Source organism: Giraffa tippelskirchi, chromosome X (genome assembly GCF_054371585.1).
Source record: "Giraffa tippelskirchi isolate mGirTip1 chromosome X, T2T-mGirTip1v1.2.pri, whole genome shotgun sequence".
NCBI classification, from domain to species: Eukaryota; Metazoa; Chordata; class Mammalia; order Artiodactyla; family Giraffidae; genus Giraffa; species Giraffa tippelskirchi.
Window position 1 is genome coordinate 83,836,120 of NC_137289.1, and position 25,363 is coordinate 83,861,482.

The 25,363-nt window shown below is 36.9% G+C and overlaps 1 protein-coding gene across 2 annotated transcripts in view; it reads left to right on the plus strand.

Moving 5' to 3' along the window:
* The window catches only part of ZDHHC15 (zDHHC palmitoyltransferase 15), a 126,714-nt gene that overhangs the window by 39,284 nt on the left and 62,067 nt on the right, over positions 1-25,363 (plus strand). The window contains exons 2-4 of one of the 2 annotated variants that reach the window (XM_081563801.1): positions 3,819-3,845; positions 19,681-19,775; positions 24,288-24,408. In XM_081563801.1, the coding sequence (XP_081419927.1) occupies positions 3,819-3,845; positions 19,681-19,775; positions 24,288-24,408 (243 nt within the window). The remainder of the gene's footprint in view (positions 1-3,818; positions 3,846-19,680; positions 19,776-24,287; positions 24,409-25,363) is intronic. The other variant, XM_081563802.1, reaches the window with a different exon arrangement.

Below are 25,363 nucleotides of genomic sequence, written 5' to 3' on the forward strand. Positions count from 1 at the left end.
GTTCTGTTTCAGTTATTTCAGTCATTCTCTCTTCCAGCTCACTTATCCAGCTTTCTGCCTCAGTTACTCTACTGTTGGTTCCTTCCAGTACACTTTTAATCTTAGTTATTGCACTGTTCATTGTTGATTGTTTATTCTTTAGTTCTTCAATGTCTTTGATGAACATTTTTTACATCTTCTTGATCCACGCCTATAGTCTATTTATCCATACCTCCATTTTGTTTTCAAGATTTTGAATCATCTTTATTATCATTACTCTGAATTCTTTTTCGGGTAGATTGCCTATTTCATCTTCATTTGTTCCATCTTGTAGGTTTTTACCATGTTCCTTCTGCTGGATATTTCTCTGTCTTTTCATTTTTTTTTTTGTAAATTTACTGTGTTTGTAGTCTCCTTTCTTTAGGCTGGAAGGGTGTAGTTCCTCTTACAATACACAATTAGTATTCTGCCTCCCCTGGGTGAGGATGGACCAGTGCCTTGTGACAGTACCCTGGTTGGGGGGATTTGTGCCTGTGTTCTGCTGGATGGAGCCAGACCTTGTCTCTCTGAAGGGCAGTGCCAGGTCCAGTAGTGAGTTTTGGGGTGTCTATGTATTTGGTGATGGACAGGGAGGCCTGGCGTTCTGCGTTCCATGAGGTCGCAAAGAGTTGGACACAAATGAGCAACTGAACTGAACTAATGTGTTTGGTATGGCTTTGGTCAGACTATCTACTAATGTGCAGGTTGTGCACCTATGTAGCTGAAGGACTGGCATGTGGCATTTGGCACTGGATCTTGCTGGCTTTTTGGTGGGTCTTGGCCTTAGTGTTGAGATGGAGGCCTTTGGGAGGGCTCTCACCTATTAATCTTCCATGGAGTTAGTAGTTTCTGCTGGTCCACAGTTCTGAAGTTGAGACTCCTGCCTCTGGGGTTCAAGCCCGAACCCTGACTGTAGCATCAAGATTTCACAGGCCACACAGCACAGAAGACAAAAAAACCCTAGAATAATGGTGAAATAACTCTCAAAATCCAAGGTCACCCAGAGAGATTCACACAGTTATATAGAGAAAGAAAGAAAGATAAAGGAGAAAGTTAAAAAGAAGAGTCAAAAAAAGAGAACAATCAAGCCAATAATCAAACCCCAAATGAAAATAGATACTAAAAATTATTAATAGACTTTCAAAGATATGCAATCAAAAACAAAAGATAAAAAAACTAAAAATCAAAAGCATGGGAAAAATTAGACTCTCAAAAAATACAATATCAAAAAGAAATATCTAAAACAAAAATTGAAAATTTGGAATTTGTTTTAAAAATAAGATATTTTAATAAAAGTAAAAAGTAGATTATAAGAAATAAAAATTAAAGGAGTAATAAAGAACCACATTAGGACAGTATGAGAAGAGAAAAAAAGTAAAAGGGGAAAAGAGGAGGGGAAATATATAGAGAGTGGTAGTCATGGCAAATAAAAGGGGAGAGTGGAAACAATGAAAGGTTTTATATTCTTGGCTCCAAAATCACTGCAGGCGATTACTGCAGCCATGAAATTAAAAGACTCTTGCTCCTTGGAAGAAAAGCTATACAAACCTACACAGCAAATTTAAAAAAGAAAGACATCACTTTGCCAACAAAGTTGCATCTAGTCAAACCTATGGTTTTTCCAGTAGTTATGTACAGATCTGAGAGTTGGACCATAAAGAAGGCTGAGTGCCAAAGAATTGTGGTGCTAGAGTAGACTCTTGAGAATCCCTTGGACTACAAGATCAAACCAGTCAATGCTAAAGGAAATCAACCCTGAATATCCATTGGAAGGACTGATGCTGAAGCTGAAGCTCCAATACTTTGGCCACCTGGTACGAGGAACCTTTTCAGTGGCAAAGACCCTGATGCTGGTAAAAATTGAAGGCCAAAGGAGAAGAGAGCAGCAGAGGATGAGATGATTAGATAGCATCAGTGACTCAGTGGACATGAATTTGATCAAACTCCAGGAGACGATGAAGGACTGGGGAACCTGGTGTGCTGCAGTCCATGGGGTTGTGGAGAATCGGACATGACTTAGCGACAGAATGACAACAAAAGTGAGAGGAATGTCCAAGTAGTTTCTCCATTTTCCGGCTCCAGTTGATTTGCCTACTCGGAAAGTTCTCCAGTATATCAAGGAAGTATATCTCTGGACATGTTGTGGGCAGTGCAGGGTCTGCTCAGACTCAGGTCTTATCTTGTTCCAGTTTGTACTTACTCTCAAAGCATACAATTTACACTAAAGTCCAGTCTCAGGCTAAATGCTGGAATTTAAACTGCTGCAGCTGTAACTTCTGAAATGGTTTTGCCTTCTTTCCTTTGCTCATGCAGCCCCTGGTGTTCTGCTTTGGCTCTGGTCCCACCTTTGTTTTTAAGTCTCTCTCCCATGTTTGTTCACTGCCCAGATGTTAGGGTGTGAAAGTAGCCCCTTATTCGGGGTCACTTGCTCAATTGTGCTGGGGAGAGGGGTGTGTGGGGAGTGCTCATTGTGGCTGGGCAATGTGGAGGGTTGAAATAGTCTGAGGTGGGCCATGCTTTTCCTCGAGGGAGTTAGTCCAGGTTTGTGGGACACTTGGCAGAGCTGAGTCGCTCAGGCTTCCAGGAAGACATGGGTAGCAACCTGCAGCTGCTCACTGCTTGGCGGTAGTTGTGATCTCTGGTACTGAGATTATAGCGGTCCCTTGCCTTCCACCTCTGGCACCATGCCTGCCTCTCTGCCTCTGGGGCCACAGACCACAGCTGGATCACACCTCTTTAGAATTCGCTTGGGTGGGGTCCCTTGTTCTGTGAGTGTGTGGAATCACAAGGCAGTGTTAGACTCTTCCTGTGGGAATGATCCTTTTTTTCTCTGGCAGACCCAAAGTTTTTCTGGTCTACCTCTACTGTGTTGCCTCAGCCCCCTCAGAGTATCTTCATGGCAGTCTGCCCTGGCCCTCTCTCTGAGGCCTCATCCCCAAAGCCTAGGCCTCTGCACCTAGCCCCCACTCGTGGCAGGTGGACACAAGTGTGTGAGCCACTTCTCAGTTGGGAAGTGCTGTTGGGCTTGATCTCTGTGGTGAATTTTCTCTATTTTCGCCTCAGAGCACCTGTCTTCCTATGTTGCACTCTCCTCTGAGTTCTGAAGCTTCCCCTTGACCCCACACGTGAGGGGATTTCCTAGTGTGTGGAAACCTCCCCTCCTTTAGGACTCCCCCGGGGTGCAGGTCCCTGTCCTGAAATCCTCTGTCTCCCTTTTAGTCTCTATCTTTTGCCCTACCTCACTCTAGTGAGATTTGTTTGCCTTTCTGGATGTCTGGGATCCTCTGCCAGCATTCAGAAGATGTTCTATGGGAGTTGTTCTACATGCAAGTGATTGTTTGATATATTTGTGGGAGAGAAGGTGTTCTCCCTGTCCTATTCCTCTGGCATCTTGAAGGTCCCCTCTGTGTCTGACTCTCTTGCGACCCCATGGACTCTAGCCCACCATGCTCCTCTGTCCATGGGATTTTCCAGGCGAGAATACTGGAGTGGATTGCCGTTTCCTTCTCTAGGGGATCTTCCTGACCCAAGGATTGAACCCATGTCTCCTGCATTGGCAGGCAGATTCTTTAACACTGAGTCACCAGGGAAGCCCATAGAAATTCTCACTCAAGGTTTAAGATGAAGGAAGATAGCAAAGGATAGAATTTAATCACCCTTGCCTTCCTTTATGTTAGCAGGCTGATGGTTTCCTAAAGTATCATTGATTAAATTACTAAAATTGGTACTATGGAAAAACAGATAAGAAAAATAATGTTTCCAAATATCACTAATCTTGATCTTTCTCTCTCTTTTCACAGTGACTGTTTTGAGCCCAGCAGAAAAAGGTAAGTGGGTATTATAAGTTGTTTTTGTCAGGACTATATCCCTCTTTCTGTCTAAAAATGAATTACATTAAGCCTATAAATTGAGCAACTTTCCCAGGAATACACTGAGGTTAGTGGAAAGTTTAAGATGATGTCTTTTAGGAAGATTACCCAGAGATAAAACAGAACATATTTTCAGTAGCTCCTCTGGAAAAAAAATATGGAGTTTGTTTAAATAAGATTTGGAGTTTTTTTTAGAAAGGTAATAGTATACTATAAAAATAAAAGCTAAAGGAGTAATAAAGGACTAATTTTTTTTAAATTTAAAAATAATAATAATAAAAATATGTCTAGGTATTTCCCTGGAGCTTTTGTGGGCAGTGTTGGTGGGGTCAGTTCACTGTCAGATAGTCCTCTGTTCCAGTTTATACTTGCTCTTGAAGTCCACAGTTCCCCCTCAAATGCACAGTCTCAGCTTAACTGCAGAGTCTTAATCTGTTGCACCTGTCACTTCTGGGGCAGTTCCCCCTTCTTTCCTTTGGTCTCCTCTGTTTGCAAGTCTCTTTAGTGTCTAATTCCCACCCTGACATGAGGGGGCGAAAGTGGCCACTTATTCGAGCTCATTTGCTCAGCTGTGCTGTGGAGAGGGAACAACACTGCAAAAAAATACTGCTGGCATGTGTGGGGAGTGCTCACAGTGGATAGATCACACTGGGTTGTCACAGCCCAAGGTGGCATGTACTTCCCAGGTCCAAGCCTCTCAGGCTCTCAGGTGTGCCTTGAGGACACAGTCCCAGGTGAGCCGTGCTTCTCGTGCACTTCCCAGATCCAAGCCTCTCAGGCTTCAGGTGCACCACGAGTGCACAGTCTCAGGTGTGCCGTGTGTCTTGTGCACCTCCCATGTCCAAGCTGCTCAGGTTCTCTGGTGCCCTGCGAACACACAGTCCCAGGTGGGCCATGCGTCTCATCAGGGGAGCTAGTCCCAGGCTCTAACACTCCTAGCCGATATGAACCATCCAGGATTCCAGGAAGATGTGATTAGTGACTGGCAGCCAGCTCACAGCTTGGCGGGACATGCAGTCTCTGGGGCCGAGATTGCAGCGGCCCATTGCCTTCTGCCTCTCTGCCTTCAAGGAGAGAGGGCATAAATGGCAGCCAACTTGCTCACTAGAGCATGATCCTTTGTTCTGTGAGCACGCCAGGGGTCACAGTGCTGTGTTAAAGCCTTCCCGTGGGAAAGGTCCTTTTTTTTTTTTTCTTTTTCTTTGTTTCTCTGGCGTTCCCATGGTTTAGGTTGCTATCTCACATTAGTCTCCTCAGAGTGTCCTCAGGGCATTCACCCCAGTCTTTACCCTAAGGACTGACAATGTAGCTCATGCCTCCGCACCAGCCCCCACTGGCTTTGGTCGAAGGCAAGCATGTGAGCCACTTCTTGGCTAATAATTGCTGTTCATTGTGAATTCTGTGGTGATTTTCTTTTCAGTTATGCTGCCCTCTGAGATTCCAAAGCTCCCCACTGACCCCACCTCTGAGAGGCTTTCCTATTGTGTGGAAACTTCTCCTCCTTCATGACTCCCTCCCCAGGACGGGTCTCCATCCCTAAATATTTTGTCTCTTTTCATCTTTATCTTTTGTCCTACCTCATTTTGAAGAGATTGGTTTGTCTTTCTGGGGTATCTGGGTTCAGAAGTTGTTTTGTGGAAGTTGCTCCACAAGCAGATGATCTTTTGATGTATTTGTGGGGGAGAGAGTGGTCTCCCCATCCTATTCCTCTGCCATCTTGGGACCACTCGTGAATGTTTCTTAAGGTCAGAGATTTTCTACATACATATATGAAATATTTATAAATAAATGTCATTTTCCACAATAGCCTTTCAAGAGAAGTGAGTGGGGGCTTAGTTGATGCTCCACCATAATAGTAATAATGACAGTAATATTGTTATTATAATTGGAAACTACAATTTATTGTGCAGGGTACTTTGCTAAGTATTGTATGTGTGTATAATTTTTCAATATTTACATCAACACAATGATGTAGATGTTCTTATGACATTTTATTGAGAAGAAAACTGAAGTTTAGAGAAGTTAAGCAACTTATCCCAGGTCATCTAGCTAGTGAGTGGTAATATTCAAACCCATAACTGCCTGACATTAAAGTCCATGCTATTAAGCAAATGTATACCTGTTCTTTTACTTCTCCATCTACAACCTTCTGATTTGCTTAGTTGAACTCCTTACTCAGAAACTTGATGCTCAAATGCTCATTTTTTCTAGTGTCCAAAGTAGTATATTTTCATTTTTTGTATGTTATCAATGAACTCAACTACACCCGTGTAGAGTCATTTGTAAGCCCAACTCAGTTCAAAACCTTTCTGGTATCATCAATCCAGTTGCCAGAATTTGAATTCTTTAGGAAACTGTTACCACAATTTCTGATTGTTAATGTCCCTCTTACTCTAGAATTTTGTAATTCCCAAGTACGTCTCCCCTGGTAGCTCTTATACTCATCAATACACCGAAGAATAAGATTAGATTTTACTTCTTTATTCTTCAGTGGGGCATAATGGGACAAAGCTCAGGATTTAGGGACAGAGGATATAGGTTGAAGTTCCAGTTCTATCATTTACTAGTTCTATGACTTTTGGTAAGTACCTCAACTTCTCTGACCCCAATTTCTTTAAAATAAGTCTAGTTTAATAACATCTTACAGATTTATTATTTTAAGCTAGCAAAAGTAAAAGTATACAGGCATAAAATATGCAGCATTAAACTGCTTTGTAAATGTGAAGTATTAACAATTTGAGTTGTAACATTTTTTATATGTCAGGATTATCAAGACAGTAGAATCCATAAACTAAAATTAGATTCAATTGTAACCAGAAGTTTGAAAGTTAGACTTGAAGATAACTTTCTGAACACTAGGGCAGTTTACTAGGAGATGTCATAAAACCTATTCATAAAGTATTAGACACCCAACTCTCTGGCATGAATCAGTGAGCCTTCCCTAAAAGCAGACCAATAAGTATAATGACTATCTGAGATTATTTCAAACCCTGTAACTCTGTGACTTGTTTAGTGCAAAGAAATAGAGGAAAACAATAGAGTGGGAAAAACTAGAGATCTCTTCAAGAAAATTAGAGATACCAAGGGAACATTTCATGCAAAAATGGGCTCGATAAAGGACAGAAATGGTATGGACCTAACAGAAGCAGAAGATATTAAGAGGAAGTGGCAAGAATACACAAAAAAACTATACAAAAGAGATCTTCATGACCCAGATAATCATGATGGTGTGATCACTCACCTAGAGCCAGACATCCTGGAATGTGAAGTCAAGTGGGCCTTAGGAAGCATCACTACGAACAAAGCTAGTGGAGGTGATGGAATTCCAGTTGAGCTATTTCAAATCCTAAAAGATGATGCTGTAAAAGTGCTGCACTCAATATGCCAGCAAACTTGGAAAATGCAACAGTGGCCACAGGACTGGAAAAGGTCAGTTTTCATTCCAATCCCAAAGAAAGGCAATGCCAAAGAATGCTCAAACTACCACACAGTTGCACTCATCTCACACACTAGTAAAGTAATGCTCAAAATTCTTCAAGTCAGGCTTCAACAATTCGTGAACCATGAATTTCCAGATGTACAAGCTGGATTTAGAAAATACAGAGGAACCAGAGATCAAATTGCCAACATCTGCTGGATCATGGAAAAAGCAAGAGAGTTCCGGAAAAACATCTATTTCTGCTTTATTGACTACACCAAAGCCTTTGACTGTGTGGATCACAATAAACCGTGGAGAATTCTGAAAGAGATGGGAATACCAGACCACCTGACCTGCCTCTTGAGAAACCTGTATGCAGGTCAGGAAGCAACAGTTATAACTGGACATGGAACAACAGACTGGTTCCAAATAGGAAAAAGAGTATGTCAAGGCTGTATACCGTCACCCTGCTTATTGAACTTATATGCAGAGTACATCATCAGAAACGCTGGGCTGGAGGAAGCACAAGCTGGAATCAAGATTGCCAGGAGAAATATCAATAAGCTCAGATATGCAGATGACACCACCCTTATGGCAGAAAGTGAAGAGGAACTAAAGAGCCTCTTGATGACAGTGAAAGAGGAGAGTGAAAAAGTTGGCTTAAAGCTCAACGTTCAGAAAACTAAGACCATTGCATCTGGTCCCATCACTTCATGGGAAATAGATGGGGAAACACTGGAAACAGTGTGAGACTTTATTTTTGGGGGCTCCAAAATCACTGCAGATGGTGACTGCAGCCATGAAATTAGAAGACATTTAGTCCTTGGAAGAAAAGTTATGACCAACCTAGACAGCATATTAAAAAGCAGAGACAGTACTTTGCCAACAAAGTTCCGTCTAGTCAAGGCTATGGTTTTTCCAGTAGTCATATATGGATGTGATAGTTCACTATAAAGAAAGCTGAGTGCAGAAGAAGTGATGCTTTTGAACTGTGGTGTTGGAGAAGACTCTTGAGTGTCCCTTGGACTGCAAGGAGATCAAACCAGTCCATCCTGAAGGAAATCAGTCCCGAATATTCATTGGAATGACTGATGTTGAAGCTGAAACTCCAACACTTTGGCCACCTGATGTGAAGAACTGACTCATTTGAAAAGACCCTGATGCTGGGAAAGATTAAAGGTGGGAGGAGAAGGGGATGACAGAAGATGAGATGGTTGGATGGCATCACCGACTCAAGGGATATGCGTTTGAGTAGACTCCGGGAGTTGGTGATGGACAGGGAGGCCTGGCGTGCTGCATTCCATGGGTCACAAAGAGTCAGACACGACTGAGTGACTGAACTGAACTGATTAAATTAGAATACAGAATAGCATACAACTGCCAGTAGGAACATCATTTGGCATAAACAAAACATATATAAGCAGCAAAGATATGAAAGCTTCAAATCACATAACCTTTTATTCATTATTCAGAGCTTAAGAAAACCTAGTCAGACATAGTACAAGTTTTTCCATTTCTTATCTGCTTAATGGTGTCCTTACTGGGTTGAAGAGTGTCCCTTAAGAATTCATTTCCACCCAAAGCCTGTGAATGTTAATTTATTTAAAAATAGTGTCTTTGCAGGTGAAATCAAGATGAAGTCACATTGGATTAGGGTGGACCCTATGGCTGGTGTCCTTATAGGAAGAGAAAAATTTGAATACATAGACACAGAAAGAAGATGGCCATGTGAAAACAGAAACAGAGATTAGAGTTGTGTCACCACAAAGGAACACCAAGGACTGCCAGCAGTGGCCAGAAGCTGGGTAGAGGCAAGGAAGGATCCTCCCCAGGAGCCTTCAGAGGGAACTGGACCTTAATGTCAGACTTCTTGTCTCCAGAACTATAAAAAAATAAATTTCTATTGTTTCAAGTCACCCAGTTTGTGATAATTTGTTATGAGAGCCCTAGGAAACTAATATAGTTTCTGGTAAATTTCAATCTCTAATGCACTATTAAGTAGCAACTTAGCAGACTTTGGTGTCAGATGTACCAGGGATCAAATCTTGACTTTGCCACTTACTATATATATGACCTTGGGGAACTTAACCTAAGTTTCACTTTCTTCTTCCATAAAACGAGAATAACGATACCTACCTTTCATGGTTATTTGGGGCACTAAATGAGATGTTGTATATAAGTCTCTTGGTATAGTGCATGGCCTATGTTAAGTACAAAATAAGTGACAGTAGATACTATTATTATTAACATTGGAAAATACCTAAAACATCTTTCTTCTGAGAAAGATAATATATTTCAGTACTATTATTCCTACTACTGCCCTTATAAATATTTTGTCAAATTATTCTAGTGCACAGAAAGGACTAAAGCTCAGATCATCTGAACCACAGTCCAGATACTATAGATTATGTCATCCTTGATTATACAGAACTCCAAAATTCTTTTAAGATATGAATCCATATGTTCTTTCATAGACTGTACTAGAAAGCAGAATACTAATGTATTTTGCCTTCATGAGAGTATTTTGCATGGATAATCTCATTCAGCATCATGCTATCTATATTTTGAAAATCTAGAGTAGAAAGTCTTGCTCCTCTACCCCTGAAGTTAGCCTATGGGATGAGCTACAGGTTAAAAATTTGGTAGATTCCAACGATTAGTGAATTTAGGAATGAGATTAGGTACAATCTATCAGGCAATCCATATGTAATCAAGAGTAATGTATTGACCACAGTGGTGCATCTCCAACAAGGGCCATCAATCATTTTAAGCAAACATTTAACTCATTGTGTGAGAATTAATTTGTATTTTGAACGGTTTGCATGCTAAATTCTCTAGTTTCTCATTTAAAGTTAAAAATGATTATAATTATTTACCTTTTTAGAAATAGATGCAATTCTAAATAATAGAACTGTTATGGGCTTAATTGTGTTCTTTCAAAATTCATATGCTGAAATCCTAACCCCGAGTAACTTAGAATGTGACTGTATTTGGAGATAGAATCTTTAAAGAAGTAATTAAGTAAAAGTGAGGTAGCTATGGTGGGCTTTAACCAATATGATTGGTGTCCTTATAAAAAAAAGGAGATTAGGAGAAAGACACACACAGCGGGAAGACCATGTGAAGAGACAGGAAGATCACCATTTACTATCCAGGAGAAAAGGCCTCAGAAGAAACCAACCTTGTTTTCTTTTTTTAAAAAAATTACATTGTAGTTGATTTATAATATTATATTAGTGTCAGGTACAACAGTGATTCAAAATTTTTATAGTTATGCTCAATCTCTGCCTTGTACAATATATCCTTGTTGCTTATTTATTTCATACATAGTAGTTTGTACCTCTTTATCCCCTACCCCTCCTTGCTCCTCCCCACTTCTCTCTCCCCACTGGTAATCACTAGATTGTTCTCTACACCTGTGAGTTTGTTTTTTTTTAAATATAATCACTAGTTTGTTTTATTTCCTAGATTCTACATATAAGTGATAACATACAGTATTTGTCTTCCTCTGTCTGACTTACTTCACTAGGCATAATACCCTCCAAGTTCATCCCTGTTGTTGCAAAAGGCAAAATTTCATTCTTTTTATGGCTGAGTAGTATTTCATTGTATGTGTATATATGTATATTATATATATATACACCATATCTAGATCTGTTCTTCTGTTGATGGATACTTAGTTTGCTTCCATATGAACATTGGAGTGCATGTATCTTTTCAAATAAGTGATTTTGTTTTCTATGGATATATACCCAGGAAGTAAAATTGCTAGATCATATGATAGTTCTAGTTTCTTTGAGAAACCTCCATTCTGTTTTCCACAGTAGATGCACCAATTCACATTCCTACAAATAGTGTATGAAGGCTCCCTTTTTTCCACATCCTTGCCAACATTTATTATTTGTGTTTGTTTTGATGATGGCCATTCTGATAGTTGTGAGGTGACATCTCATTGTGGTTTTGATTTTCATTTCTCTAATGATTAGCAATGTTGAACAGCTTTTCATGTACCTATTGACCACCGGTATGTCTTCTTTGGAAAAATGAATGTTGAAGTCTTCTGCCCATTTTTTTACTTGGCTGTTTTTTTATGTTGAATTATATTAGCTATCTAGGTATTTTGGATATTAACCCTTTATCATTTGCAAATATGTTCTCCCATTCGGTAGGTTGTCTTTTCATTTAGTTAGTGATTTCATTGCTCTGCAGAAGCTTATAATTTAAATTAGCCCCCATTTGCTTGTTTTTGCCTTTGTTTTCTTTGCGTTAGTAGACAGATCCAAAAAATATTACTATGATTTATGTCAGAGTGTTCTGCCTACATTCTCTTCTAGGATTTTTATGGTTTCTAGTCCTACATTTAGGTCTTTAATCCATTTTGAGTTTATTTTTGTATATGATGTGAGAAAATGTTCTAATTTCATTCTTTTACATGTTTTTGCCTCCTTTGTTGTAAATTAATTGATTGTAACTGCATGGGTATAACACACTGTTTTATATTTATTATTGTAAAATTACTTTATAAGGATAATTTGGGGACCCGACAAAAGCTCTCTTTATGCACTAACACACTTCTAAAAGAATATTATGTTGATTTAATATTAACATAATTATGATAATTACATATAATATAATAATATCAACACACTGACTTACATTAATGTAATTTTGGTACAAAAATAATGTTTATTGAAAATTCAAGCTAAAAAAAATATATAAGAAAAAAGTCTTCCTCACATTGACTCCACCTCATCAATGTCTGTTCACAGTTAACTAGTATATTTGGTTGGATTTATATCTTCTAGATCTTTCTCTGTGTATTTACATACAAACAAATGATTATGGATTTCTATAATTTATATAGGATTGATTGTTTTTTAATCTGGATGATACTATCCATATTGTCCTATGATTTAGTTTTTTTCACTTAGTAATAGATCATAGGTGTCCTTCAATATTAGTATATACAAACATATTTAATTTTTTAATGACCTCAAGGTATTCTGTGGTGTTGATATGCTATAATTTATTTAATAATTTCTCAAGGATGAACTTAACAAAACTTTATTTTCTCAATTATAAAATAATAGAACCTCATAAAATGAAAACAGTGTAGAAGGGGATAAAGAAGAAAGTGGAAGTTCTTTAGTTTCTGCAGAGGTTAAGGATGAAACAAGATCTGATAAATTTTTAAAATTATTTTTTATTGAAGGATAATTGCTTTATAGAATTTTGTTGTTTTCTATTAAACCTCAACATGAATCAGCCATAGATATACATATATACCCTCCCTTTTGAACCTCCCTCCCATCTCCCTCCCCATCCCACCCCTCCAGGCTGACACAGAGCACCGTTTCAGTTTCCTGAGCCATACAGCAAATTCTCATTGGTTATCTATTTTTCGTATGGTAATGTAAGTTTCCATGTTACTCTTTCCATACATTTCACCCTCTCCTCCCTTCTTCCCATGCCCATAAGTCTATTCTCTATGTCTGTTTCTCCATTGATTCCCTGTAAATAAATTCTTCAGTACCATTTTTCTAGATTCTGTATATATGCATTAGAATACAGTATTTATCTTTTTCTTTCTGACTCACCTCGCTCTGTATAATAGGTTCTAGGTTCATCCACCTCATTAGAACTGACTCAACTGTGTTCTTTTTTATGGCTGAGTAATATCCCACAGCTTCTTTAACCATTCATCTGTCGATGGACATCTAGGTTGCTTCCATATTCTAGCTATTGTAAATAGTGCTGCAGTGAACAATGGGATACATGTGCCTTTTTCAATTTTGGTTTCCTCAGGGTATATGCCTAGGAGTGGGATTGCTGGGTCATATGGTGGTTTTCTTCCTAGCTTTTTAAGGAATCTCCATACCATCTTCCATAGTGGCTGTATTAATTTACATTCCCACCAACAGTGCAAGAGTGTTCCCTTTTCTCCACACTCTCTCTAGCATTTATTGTTTGTAGACTTTTTGATGATGGCCATTCTGACTAGTGTGAAGTGATATCTCATTGTAGTTTTGATTTGCATTTCTTGAATAATGAGTGATCTTTTCATGTGTTTGTTAGCCATATGTTTGTTTTCTTTGGACAAATGTCTGTTTAGGTCTTTTTCTCATGTTTTGATTGGGTTGTCTGTTTTTCTGGTATTGAGTTGTATGAGCTACTTGCATATTTTGGAAATTAATTCTTTGTCAGTTGTTTCATTTGCTGTTATTTTCTCCCATTCTGAGGGTTGTCTTTTCACCTTGCTTATAGTTTCCTTTGCTGTGCAAAAGCTTTTAAGTTTAATCAGGTCCCAGTTGTTTACTTTTGTTTTTATTTCCATTACTCTAGGAGATGGGTCATAGAGGATCTTGCTTTGATTTTTGTTATAGAATATTCTGCCTATGTTTTCCTCTAAGTGTTTTATAGGTTCTGGTCTTACATTTAGGTCTTTAATTCATTTTGAGTTTATCTTAGTGTATGGTGATAGGGAGTCTTCTAATTTCATTTTCTTACATGTAGCTGTCCAGTTTTCCCAGCACCATTTATTGAAGAGGCTGTCTTTGCCCTGTTGTATATTCTTGCCTCCTTTATCAAAACTAAGGTACCCATAGGTGCATGGGTTTATTTCTGGGCTTTCTGTCTTGTTCCATTGGTCTGTATTTCTGTTTTTGTGCCCGTACCATATTGTCTTGATGGCCGTAGCTTTGTAGTATAATCTGAAGTCAGGAAGGTTGGTTCCTCCAGCTCCATTCTTCTTAATCAAGACTGCTTTGGCTATTCGGGGTCTGTTGTGTTTCCATATGAATTGTGAAATTTTTTGTTCTAGTTCTGTGAAAAATGCCATTGGTAATTTGATTGGGATCACATTGAATCTGTAGATTGCATTTGGAAGTACCTACCCAGGTAGTTCCTACCCAGGAACATGGAATATCTCTCCATCTGTTTATGACATCTTTGATTTCTTTCATCAGTGTCTTATAATTTTCTGTGTACAGTTCTTCTGTCTCCTTAGGTAGGACCCTTGTCTTTTTCCTGATCTTAGGAGGAATGCTTTCAGTTTTTCCCCATGGAGAATAATGTTTGCTGTAGACTTATCATATATGACATTTACTACGTTGAGGTAGGCTCCTTCCATGCACATTTTCTCAAGAGTTTTCATCATGAATGGGTGCTGAATTTTGTCAAAGGATTTTTCAGCATCTATTGAGATTATCATATGGTATTTGTCTTTCAATTTGTTGACGCAGTGTATCACATTGATTGATTTTCGTATATGGAAGAATTCTTGCATCCCTGGAATAAACCCAACTTGATCAGGATGTATGAGCTTTTTGATGTGTTGCTGGATTCTGTTTGCTAAAATTTTGTTGTAGATTTTTGCATCTATCTTCATCAGTGACTTGTAGCTTTCTATTTTTGTGTTGTCTTTGTCTGGTTTTGGTATCAGGGTGATGGTGGCCTCGTATAATGAGTTTGGAAATGTTCCTTCCTCTGCAGTTTTTTGAAAGAGTTTTAGAAGGATAGGCATTAGCTCTTCTCTAAATGTTTGATAGAATTCTCCCATGAAGCCATCTGGTCCTGGGCTTTTGTTTTTTGGAAGATTTTTTTAATCACAGCTTCAATTTCAGTGCTTGTAATTGGGTCGTTCACAATTTCTATTTCTTCCTGTTTCAGTCTTGGAAGATTGAACTTTTCTAAGAATCTGTCCATTTCTTCCAGGTGAATCTGGAAGAAATTGAACTTTTCTAAGAATCTATCCATTTTATTGCCATGTAGGTGTTCACAATAGTCTCTTATAATCCTTTGTATTTCTACATTGTCTGTTGTAACCTCTCCTTTATCATTGCTAATTTTGTTGATTTGATTTTTCTCTCTTTTTTCTTGATGAGTCTGGCTAAAGGTTTGTCAATTTTGTTTATCTTCTCAAAGAACCAGCTTTTAGTTTTATTAATCTTTGCTATTGTTTCTTTCACTTCTTTTTCATTTATTTCTGCTTGATCTTTATAATTTCTTTCCTTCTACTAATTTTGGGGGTTTTTTGTTGTTCTTTTTCCAGTTGTTTAGGAGTAAAGTTAGGTTGTCTATTCGATGTTTTTCTTGTTTCTTGAGGTAGGATTGTATTGCTATAAACTTCCCTCTTAAAACTGCTTTCACTGCATCCCATAGGTTTTGAGTTTTTGCGTTTTCATTGTCATTTGTTTCTAGAAATTTTTTGATTTCCCTTTTGATTTCTTCAGTAACCTGTTGGTTATTTAGAAATGTGTTGTATAATCTCCATATGTTTGTGTTTCTTACAGTTTTTTTCTTGTAATTGATATCTAATCTCATAGCATTGTGGTCGGAGAAGATGCTTGATATGATTTCAATTTTCTTAAATTTACTGAGGTTTGATTTGTGACCCAAGATGTGGTCTATCCTGGAGAATGTTCCATGTGCACTTGAAAAGAAGGTGTATTCTTCTGCATTTGGATGGAATGTCCTGAAGATATCAGTGAGATCCATCTCATCTAGTGTACCATTTAAGACTTGTGTTTCCTTATTAATTCTCTGTTTTGATGATCTGTCCTTTGGTGTGAGTGGGGTGTTAAAGTTCCTACTATTATTGTGTTACTGTCAGTTTCTCCTTTTATGTCTGTTAGTGTTTGTCTTATGTATTAAGGTGCGCCTATGTAGGGTGCATAGATATTTACAGTTGTTATGTCTTCCTCTTGGATTGATCTCTTGATCATTATAGTGTCCTTCCTTATCTCTTATAATCTTCTTTATTTTAAAGTCTATTTTGTCTGATATGAGGATTGCTACTCCAGCTTTCTTTTGCTTCCCATTTGCATGGAATATATTTTTCCATCCTCACTTTCAGTCTATATGTATCTTTAGGTCTGAAATGAGCTTCTTGTAAACAGCATATTTATGGGTCTTGTTTTTGTATCCATTCAGCCTGTCTGTGTCTTTTGGTTGGAGCATTTAATCCATTTACATTTAAAGTAATTATTGATGTATATGTTCCTATTGCCATTTTCTTAATTGTTTGGGGTTAATTTTGTAGATCTCTTTTCTTCGTTTGTATTTCTGGGCTATATGAGTCCCTTTAACATTTGTTGTAAAGCTGGTTTGGTGGTACTGAATTCTCTTAACTTTTGCTTGTTTGAAAAGCTTTTTATTTCTCCATCAGTGTTGAATGAAATCCTTGCCAGGTACAGTAATCTTGGTTGTAGATTTTTCCCTTTCAGTGCTTTAAATATACCCTGCCATTCCCCTGTGGCCTGCAGAATTTCTGCTGAAAGATCAGCTGTTAAACATATGGGGTTTCCCTTATATGTCACTTGTTTCTCCCTTGCTGCTTTTAATATTCTTTTTTTGTGTTTATTCTTTCGTAGTTTGATTAGTATGTGTCTTGGCACGTTTCTCCTTGGGTTTATCTTGTATGGGACTCTTTGTCCCTCTTGGACTTGATTATTTCCTTTTCCATGTTAGGGAAATTATCAACTATAATATCTTCAAAGATTTTCTCATACCCTTTCTTTTTCTCTTCTTTTTCTGGGACCCCTTTTGTTTGAATGTTGGTGCATTTGATATTGTCCCAGAGGTCTCTGAGACTATCCTCAGTTCTTTTCATTCTTTTTGCTTTATTCTGCTCTTCAATAGTTATTTCCACCATTTTATCTTCCAGCTCACTGATTCATTCTTTTGCTTTAGGTATTCTGCTATTGATTCCTTCTAGAGTATTTTTAATTTCAGTAATTGTGTTGTTTGTCTCTGTATGTTTATTATTTAATTCTTCTAGGTGTTTGTTAATTGATTCTTGCATTTTGTCCATTTTGTTTTCAAGATTTTTGATCATGTTTATTATCATTATTCTGAATTATTTTTCAGGGAGTTTGCCTATTTCCTCTTCATTTATTTGGACTTCTATGTTTCTACTTTGTTCCTTCTTTTGTGTAGTGTTTCTCTGACTTTTATTTTTATTTTTTTAGCGTATTGTGTTTGAGGTCTCCTTTTCCCAGTTTTCAAGGTTGAATTCTTTCTTCCTTTTGGTTTCTGCCCTCCTAAGTTTGGTCTAGTGGTTTGTGTAAGCTTCAATTAGGGTGAGATTTGTGCTGAGCTCTTATTTGTTTGTTTTTCCTCTGATGGGCAAGCTGAGTGAAGTGGTTATCCTGTCTGCTGATGATAGGGTTTGTATTTTTGTTTTATTTGTTGTTTAGATGAGGCATCCTGCAGGGTGATACTGGTGGTTGAGTAATGCTGGTTGTTGTATTCAGTGGTTTCCTTTGTGTGAGTTCTCACTATTTAACATTCCATAGGGTTAGTTCTCTGGTTTTCTAGTGTCTAGGAGTCAGTGCTCCCACTCCAAAGACTCAGGGCTTGATCTCTCTCCAAAGACCAGCCTAGGTCCAATCTACCAGGAGGAATTTCACCAGAAATGAAAAGGCTTTAACTTGTGTTCAGTACACAAGAACACAATGGAGGTCTCTGACTCAAGGGAAACTGTTTCTTGAGGGATTCCCTCCTTTTCTGTACGGTGGCTTTTCTTTGTGAAGAGAAGGTGTCTTTCAGGGAGGTTCTGATAAATCTTAACCCATGCCACTTTTTAAAAGGAAAATAAGAAAGCTCACTCTCTCCAAGTTGTACTAAGTGGAATGCTCTCCAACTCATAGCAAGTGAAATAGAAGTAGAATGCAGAGCAATGCTATTTGTTTGAAAAAGCCCATTGTTTTGGTGCCTTTATGTGCATAAAACCTGATAGGATGCAGAATAAAGTCATGAGAGTATGACATTGTTGCTTCCAGGGAGGGAATCTAGATGGCTGAGGGAAAAGGATAGAAGGGAGACTTTTCACTGTGTACTATTTTGAACCTTTTGAATGTATGACCTTTCAAAATACAATGAAAAAAATTTATTATAACAAAAATTACATATGTGTATTGTATTTATACATTGATATTTATATGACATATGAAAATAGAGGATCTGGAATGATACACATCAAACACAAAATAAGTATTTTGCTTTAGGAGGGGGAGGAAGGAGGTTATGTATGTGTGTGTGGTGCACATTTGCTCTCTATTGCTTGAATTTGAAATGAGATTTCATAATTACACAAAACAAACCATTAAAAAGATCTTGTACCACAAGGCTGAGAGCACTGTGCCAGCTTTTTTCCATTCTATTATAAATATGTGAGAGAATTGGCCCTATTAACTTGGTCTCGAGTCACATCATTCCCTTGAGTCTTCCTCATAGATTGAAGTAATAAAACTTTATCATACAAGGATTCACAATGAAACAGTAAAATGACCTTTAGTCTCAAAATGGTGCTGGAGAATACTGAACTTTCCTGTATCAGAAGAGCTTTCTTGGAGGCAAAGAGTTTAAAAAGAGATGGGGAGCGATAAGTGTCTCAAAAGTACATCTCACATTTCAAAAGTGTGTAGTCACCAGGGCAACTGAAAAGAAAAACTTGTAATTTAGAGTCAGAAGCCCTGTGTTTAAGATCTGGCTACACTGTATAGTGTAGTGGAGAAGGAAATGGCAACCCACTCCAGTATTCTTGCCTGGAGAATCCTGGGGACGGTGGAGCCTGGTGGGCTGGCGTCTATGGGGTCGCACAGAGTCGGACACAACTGAAGCAACTTAGCACACTGTATAGTGGAGGCTTCCCAGGGAGCAATCCTGGTAAGAACCCGCCTGCCAATGCAAGAGATGTAAGAGACGCTGGTTCGATCCCTGGATCTGGAAGATCCCCTGGAGGAGGGCATGGGAACCCACTCCAGTATTATCACCTGGAGAATCCCATGGACAGAGGAGCCTGGAGGGCTACGTCCATAGAGTCGCAAAGAGTCAGACATGACTGAAATGACACGCACATTGGATAGTAACTTTATGACTTCAGATAATCAATTACCCTGATAGTTGATCAACTGTCCTTATTGCTTATCTATTACTTATTACTTATCTCACAAATGTGTTGAAAAAATAAAATTAGATAACATTATGAAAGCACATTGTAAACTCTATAGCACTGTGCAAATACTATCATTATTATCTTTCAGTATGCATAGTGGCAGAGAGAATGACAATTGGCCACAGTAGCTTCCCCTAACATTATCATAAGGGACATTCCCCCTTTACTCCCAGGATCATGTGGCAACTTTTAAAATATGCAACTTCCAGAAAGTCTCTGATTCCAAATTTGGCATTATAAATTGTTTCTGTCACTCTATGGGGAAAAGGTAAAAATTAACCTTTCATAATAATACTAGAAAATACTTGGTAATAGGCAAACAAAATAGAGATTTTTTGTTGAGCTTTACATCTTTCTGAACTCTTAGAAATGGGTGAAAATATAACATAAATACTGATTTTTTTCCCCTTATATTTCAGTTATCTACCTCATATTCTACCATGCCATCTTTGTGTTCTTTACCTGGACCTACTGGAAATCTATTTTTACACTCCCACAACAGCCGAACCAGAAGGTAAGAATACTGGTTATTTCATAAAGACTAAAGACAGAGGAAAGTAGAAATGCCAATAAGGCAAGAAGAGGGCAAAAAGAGGAGCAAATAACCTTCCATTACAAAATAAAGATTTGAGGTAGTCTTTAAAAAGGACTTGGAGTGATAAATATAAATTAAAATTAACATAGTCTGTTGAAGGAGTTTGTGAAATCACCAGCTATTGATATCTTTAAGACTAGGAAACTACTACCTGCATTGTTGAGATAATGAGCGAAACAAGGAATCACTTGATTCTGAAGACTCATCTAGTTGAATTCTATGAAACTGTAATAATTTAGAACTCAGTGAGACAATGAGAAAAATTACAATAGTTAAATTGATCATTTTCAAACTGTGTTCCCTTGAATGAAAGTGTTTCATGCAATATTTGGGAGGGCACATGAAAAATTTCTAATCATATCAGGTACTTATAACATGTGATTACTATAACACAGATTAGTTTCCAAAGTAGGAAATAAAACAATGGAAGAAATTTCAACAGCCTCAAAACATTAGGAAAAGTACTGACTTTAGTTTTCCCACTTATGGAATAAAAATTGTACATATACGAAGTAAAATTAAACACAGAGAAAGACAAATATCATATGATATCTCATATGTAGAATCTAAGTTGTTTAAATGATGCCAAAGAACTTATTTACAAAACAGAAACAAACTTACAGATATCAAAAGCAAACTTACGGTTGCCAAAGGGGAAACATTGTGGGGATGGATAAATCAGGAGCTTGGGATGAACATACACACACGATTACATACAAGATAGATAACCAGTAAGGACCTACTGTATAGCACAGGGAACTGTACTCAATATTCTATGATAACCTGTATGTCTGTATGAGAAAAGAACCTAAAAGCGAGTAAATATATATATATGCAAAACTGAATCACATTGCTGTATGCCAGAAACTAATGCAACATTGTAAATGAATTCTGTTCCAATAAATTTTTGTAAAACACAAAGTAAGATAGTAATGCAAGAATTGAGGAACATGAGATATTACATATATAGAAAGTAGAAAATGGCAAAAGTTCTTTCTTATGAGTAATGATTTGAAATATAAATTTAATTAAATATAAACATTTAATTAAAAGGCAGATATTTGCATAATAAATAAACATTATTATCTATCTTTATGCGGTCTATAAGTGGCTCACTTTAGAACCAAAGACGCAAATAGGTTGAAAGTGAAAGGAAGAAAAAAGTTATTCCAAACAAATAGTAATCAAAAGAGACCAAGAGTAGATAGAAACCCATATTAATACTAATATCACACAAAGAGGCTTTAAACCAAAAAACTGTTATAAGACACAGAGAAAAAAAGATTTGACTGAGTGATGTCAGAAAGATGGCAGAGTAGAAGATACCAGCCTCTATCTACCCCCCACAAAAAACAACTGACAGCTATACGTAAATGAAAATATCCCTTGGAGGGCTCGTGTCTAATTTAAGAACCTGAAGCAATACAGTGGAACAAAAATGGAGAATAACCACCCAGAAAAGATTGCTAGGCAAATCAGCATGGATGATGATAATCAGCATGGCCTTCGCTAATCACTGCAAATGGCTAACATTTAAGGCCACATGTTCATTTTTAATTGGTAAAAAGAAAAAGTGAATATTTTGGCATATGTTTAGCTTAGGTAGGTAATGCCAAAGTTTCCCAAAGTGGTTGCATAAATCTACACTCCCATATAAAAAAGGTGAATCATTTGGGCCTATTTGATAGCCATAATATTAATTTCTCTAATACCAAATACACCCTGATTTATCACCAATTGTCCTACTTAAACACATTTGCTGGCTCATTGCATTCTAATCATTGAAAACACTTGGCTAGTGCCAGAAATAGGACATCCAGGCATGACATCTTATTCCAAACCAAAGCCTACTTGTTGTATAACCACAAGGTTTCATCACATACAAGCTGTAACAATATTGTCTCTGCCTTTCAAGCTGGAACAGTATAAGACAAAAAAGTTACAGTCCAAAGAACATCCCTGAACTTAAAGAGCTTCCCCAAGGTGCTACTTTTAATTATCCACATTAGCAAGAATTGTTTAAAACTTTATACTTTTAAATCAACTATACTTCAATAGAAAGATAAAAATAAATTAAAAAATAAAACTTTACACTTTCCAATTAATATAACTTTTCTTATAAGGAAACAAAATTTCCATTTGTTTTTATATTAAATTTGCATTATTTAGTTAACATTTTATAATATTGATCTATAGACTTCTGGCTCTAAAATTTCTTTGTGTGTGTGTCTATGCATTTTATCACAGAATCCTTGGCTACCTGGGCCTCCACCTGTTAAATGCCTATAGTGCACTATATTTATTGTAATAGCCAAAAATTCCCCTATACATTTTCACATACTCACAGGCAATCAGTCTACTTTAGAATAACATGATACCATAAAAATGCACCACAGGTATGGTTCTTAAAATAGTGTTTGACTTTATACATTTCTAGTTTATAAAGTTAGGTACATTAAATTATCTTAAATATTTTATTAATTTATTTGTTTACTATTTTATTGATGTATAAATACATACTCGTTTCCAAGAACTAAGCTGTAAAGTGTATGATTTCATAAATTTTACCTATATTTACACCCATATAATCACTATCCATGTTAAGATTTTGAATATTTCTAACACCTCAGAAATCTCCTTCATCCCCTTTCCAAATCAATTTCCTCTCAAAGGTAACCACCATGGATTAATTTTGCCTATTCTTGAACCTCACACAAAAAAAGAATCATAGTATGTACTGTTGTGTGTAAGCCTTTCACTCAGTGTAATGTTTTCCAGATTCATTCATACTGATGCAAGTTTCTGTTGTTCATTCCCTTTTACTGCTACTAGTTATTCTCTTTTATCACAATTGATTTATCAATTCACCAATTAAGGGACACTTGTTACCATTTTTTCTGTTATGAATAAAGCTGCTGTCAACGATCTTATATCTGTCTTTTGGAATACACATAAACACGCACACACACTCATTTCTCTTAGGTATATAACTGAGAATGGAATTTCTGAGTCATAGAGCTGGCATATATTTAGCCTATATAGATAATGTTAAACAGTTTTCCAAAGTGGATGAATAACTCTACATTCCCACCAAGATTTTCTTTCCTCAAAATGCACCATAAAGGAAGTAAAGGGGAAAGCCACAGACTTTTAGAAAATATTCAACAAAGGACTAATATCCAAAATATATAAATTACTCAAATCGTTACAAAACAAATCAATAATTTAAAAAGACAAGTAACCCAATTACTTTTTTTTTATAAATTTATTTATTTTAGTTGGGGGCTAATTACTTTACAATATTGTAATAGTTTTTGCCATACATTGACATGAATTACTTTTAATGGACAAAAGATTTGAATAGGCATTTCACAGGTAAATACCCAAATGGGCAATAAACTCAAAACGGTGCTGAATGTCATTATTAGTCAAATGAGTGCAAATTAAGATCACAGTAACATAACTACTACATGCTATCTAGAATAGTTAAAAGTTTAAAGATTAGCAATATCAAATATTTGAATGATTTAAGAAATTTTACTTGTAAAAGAGACATTTAGTTACTTGTTATTTATTACCTAGCACTCTTACACCAATCTTGTGAAGTAAGTATTATTTCATCTATTTTACAGATGAATAAACTTATTTTGAGAGTGTCTGATTTTCCAAAGTGATTTTTGAACTATTAAATGGCAGAGATGAAGTTGAAACCCAGAAAATCTGATCACAGGTCTTTTTCTTTTTCACCTCTGCTATCGTTTGGCCCAAACAGAAGAAAACTTACAGGTCTGTATTACTTTGGAAAATCATTGCCGGTTTTTTTTTTTTTTTTGGCAAGATTAGCAAAGTGTGGCACAAATGTGGCAACAAGCTCCATACCAGACTAAAAACTTCTGAAATAGTGAAAATATCCAATTATCTATTCATTTGCAAAATTAGAATACACAGACAAAGTTGCAAGTAGTCTCATCCAACTTCTCCAAGAGGACACCTATGAAGAATACTCACAACTTAATAAAAAGCATAGTTTATCATCAACAGGATCCTGGCAGCAAGGTAGCACTTATTAACATGCAACATCATATTATGGTATAGTGGAGTGGAAATGGCATAAGTCCTGGTGAATTGGTTTGGGTCTTAGTTTTGCTGCTTTTACTAGTTGGATTGATTATAACCATAGACAAGGTACTTAGATTTTATTTTCTTAGGTTATAAAACAATATTACCTATCACATAGAGGTATGAATATTGAGATAAAAGCCAGATAAGATAAATGAGATAATTATCCATAGAAATTTATAAGCCAAATTGGTTACCTGAATATCAAAGGGTAGGTAACAAATATTTTCATCTAAATAGATGTTGTTGTTGTCTTTAATCTTTTCTGTGAACCTTGGAAAGTAAAGTCTTGCCACTCACTTTTCCTTGCAGTTCCACTTGTCCTATACAGACAAGGAGCGCTATGAAAATGAAGAGAGACCTGAGGTCCAGAAGCAGATGCTTGTTGATATGGCCAAGAAGCTACCAGTTTACACAAGAACTGGAAGTGGAGGTCAGTTCATCCAAAGTCATTTAGGGAGGCAGATCTACAAGGATCTCAGAAAGACTGAGTCATAAATATCCTCAGTCTAGCCCACTTTTCCCTCCTTTCTTCTGAGAAACACCATGGAGTTTTTTCTCAACATAGTAAAAAAATGTCAAACATTTATCCAAGATGGAATAATTACCTTATAAACATCTGTATACCCACCACTGGAGTCTACCACTAACATTTAGCTATATTGCTTTATCATGTAGCTGTCTACAAATCCGTCAGGCCGTCTTTTAAAAAATTTTTTTATTGAAGTATAGTTGATTTACAATTTTGTGTTAGTTTCTGATGTATAGCAATGTGATTCAGTTAAACATATATAAATGTATATATATTCTTTTTTCATATTCTTTTCCATTACAGTTTATTACAGGATACTAAATACAGTTCCCTGTGCTATGCAGTAGGTCCTTATTGTTTATTTTATATATAGTAGTTTGTATCAGCTAATCCCAAACCCCTAATTTATCTATCCCCCACAACCTTTCCCTTTGGTAATCATAAATTTGTTTTCTATGACTGTGAATCTGTTTCTGTTTTGTAAATAAATTCATTTGTATTGTATTTCAGATTCCACACGTGTGATATCATATGGTATTTGTCTTTGTCTGACTCTAGTATGATCATCTCTAGGTCCATCCATGTTGCTGCAAATGGCATTATTTCATTCCTTTGTATGTCTGAGTAGTATTCCATTGTGTGCCACAACTTCTTTGTTCACTGTCTATTGATGGACATTTAGGTCGCTTCCATGTCTTGGCTACTGTAAATAGTACTGCAATGAACATTGGGGTATATGTATCTTTTTGAGGTACAGGTTTCTCCAGATATGTGCCCAGGAGTGGGATTGCTGGGTCATATGGTAGTTCTATTTTTAGTTTCTTAAGAAACTTCCATACTGCTCTCCATAGTGGCC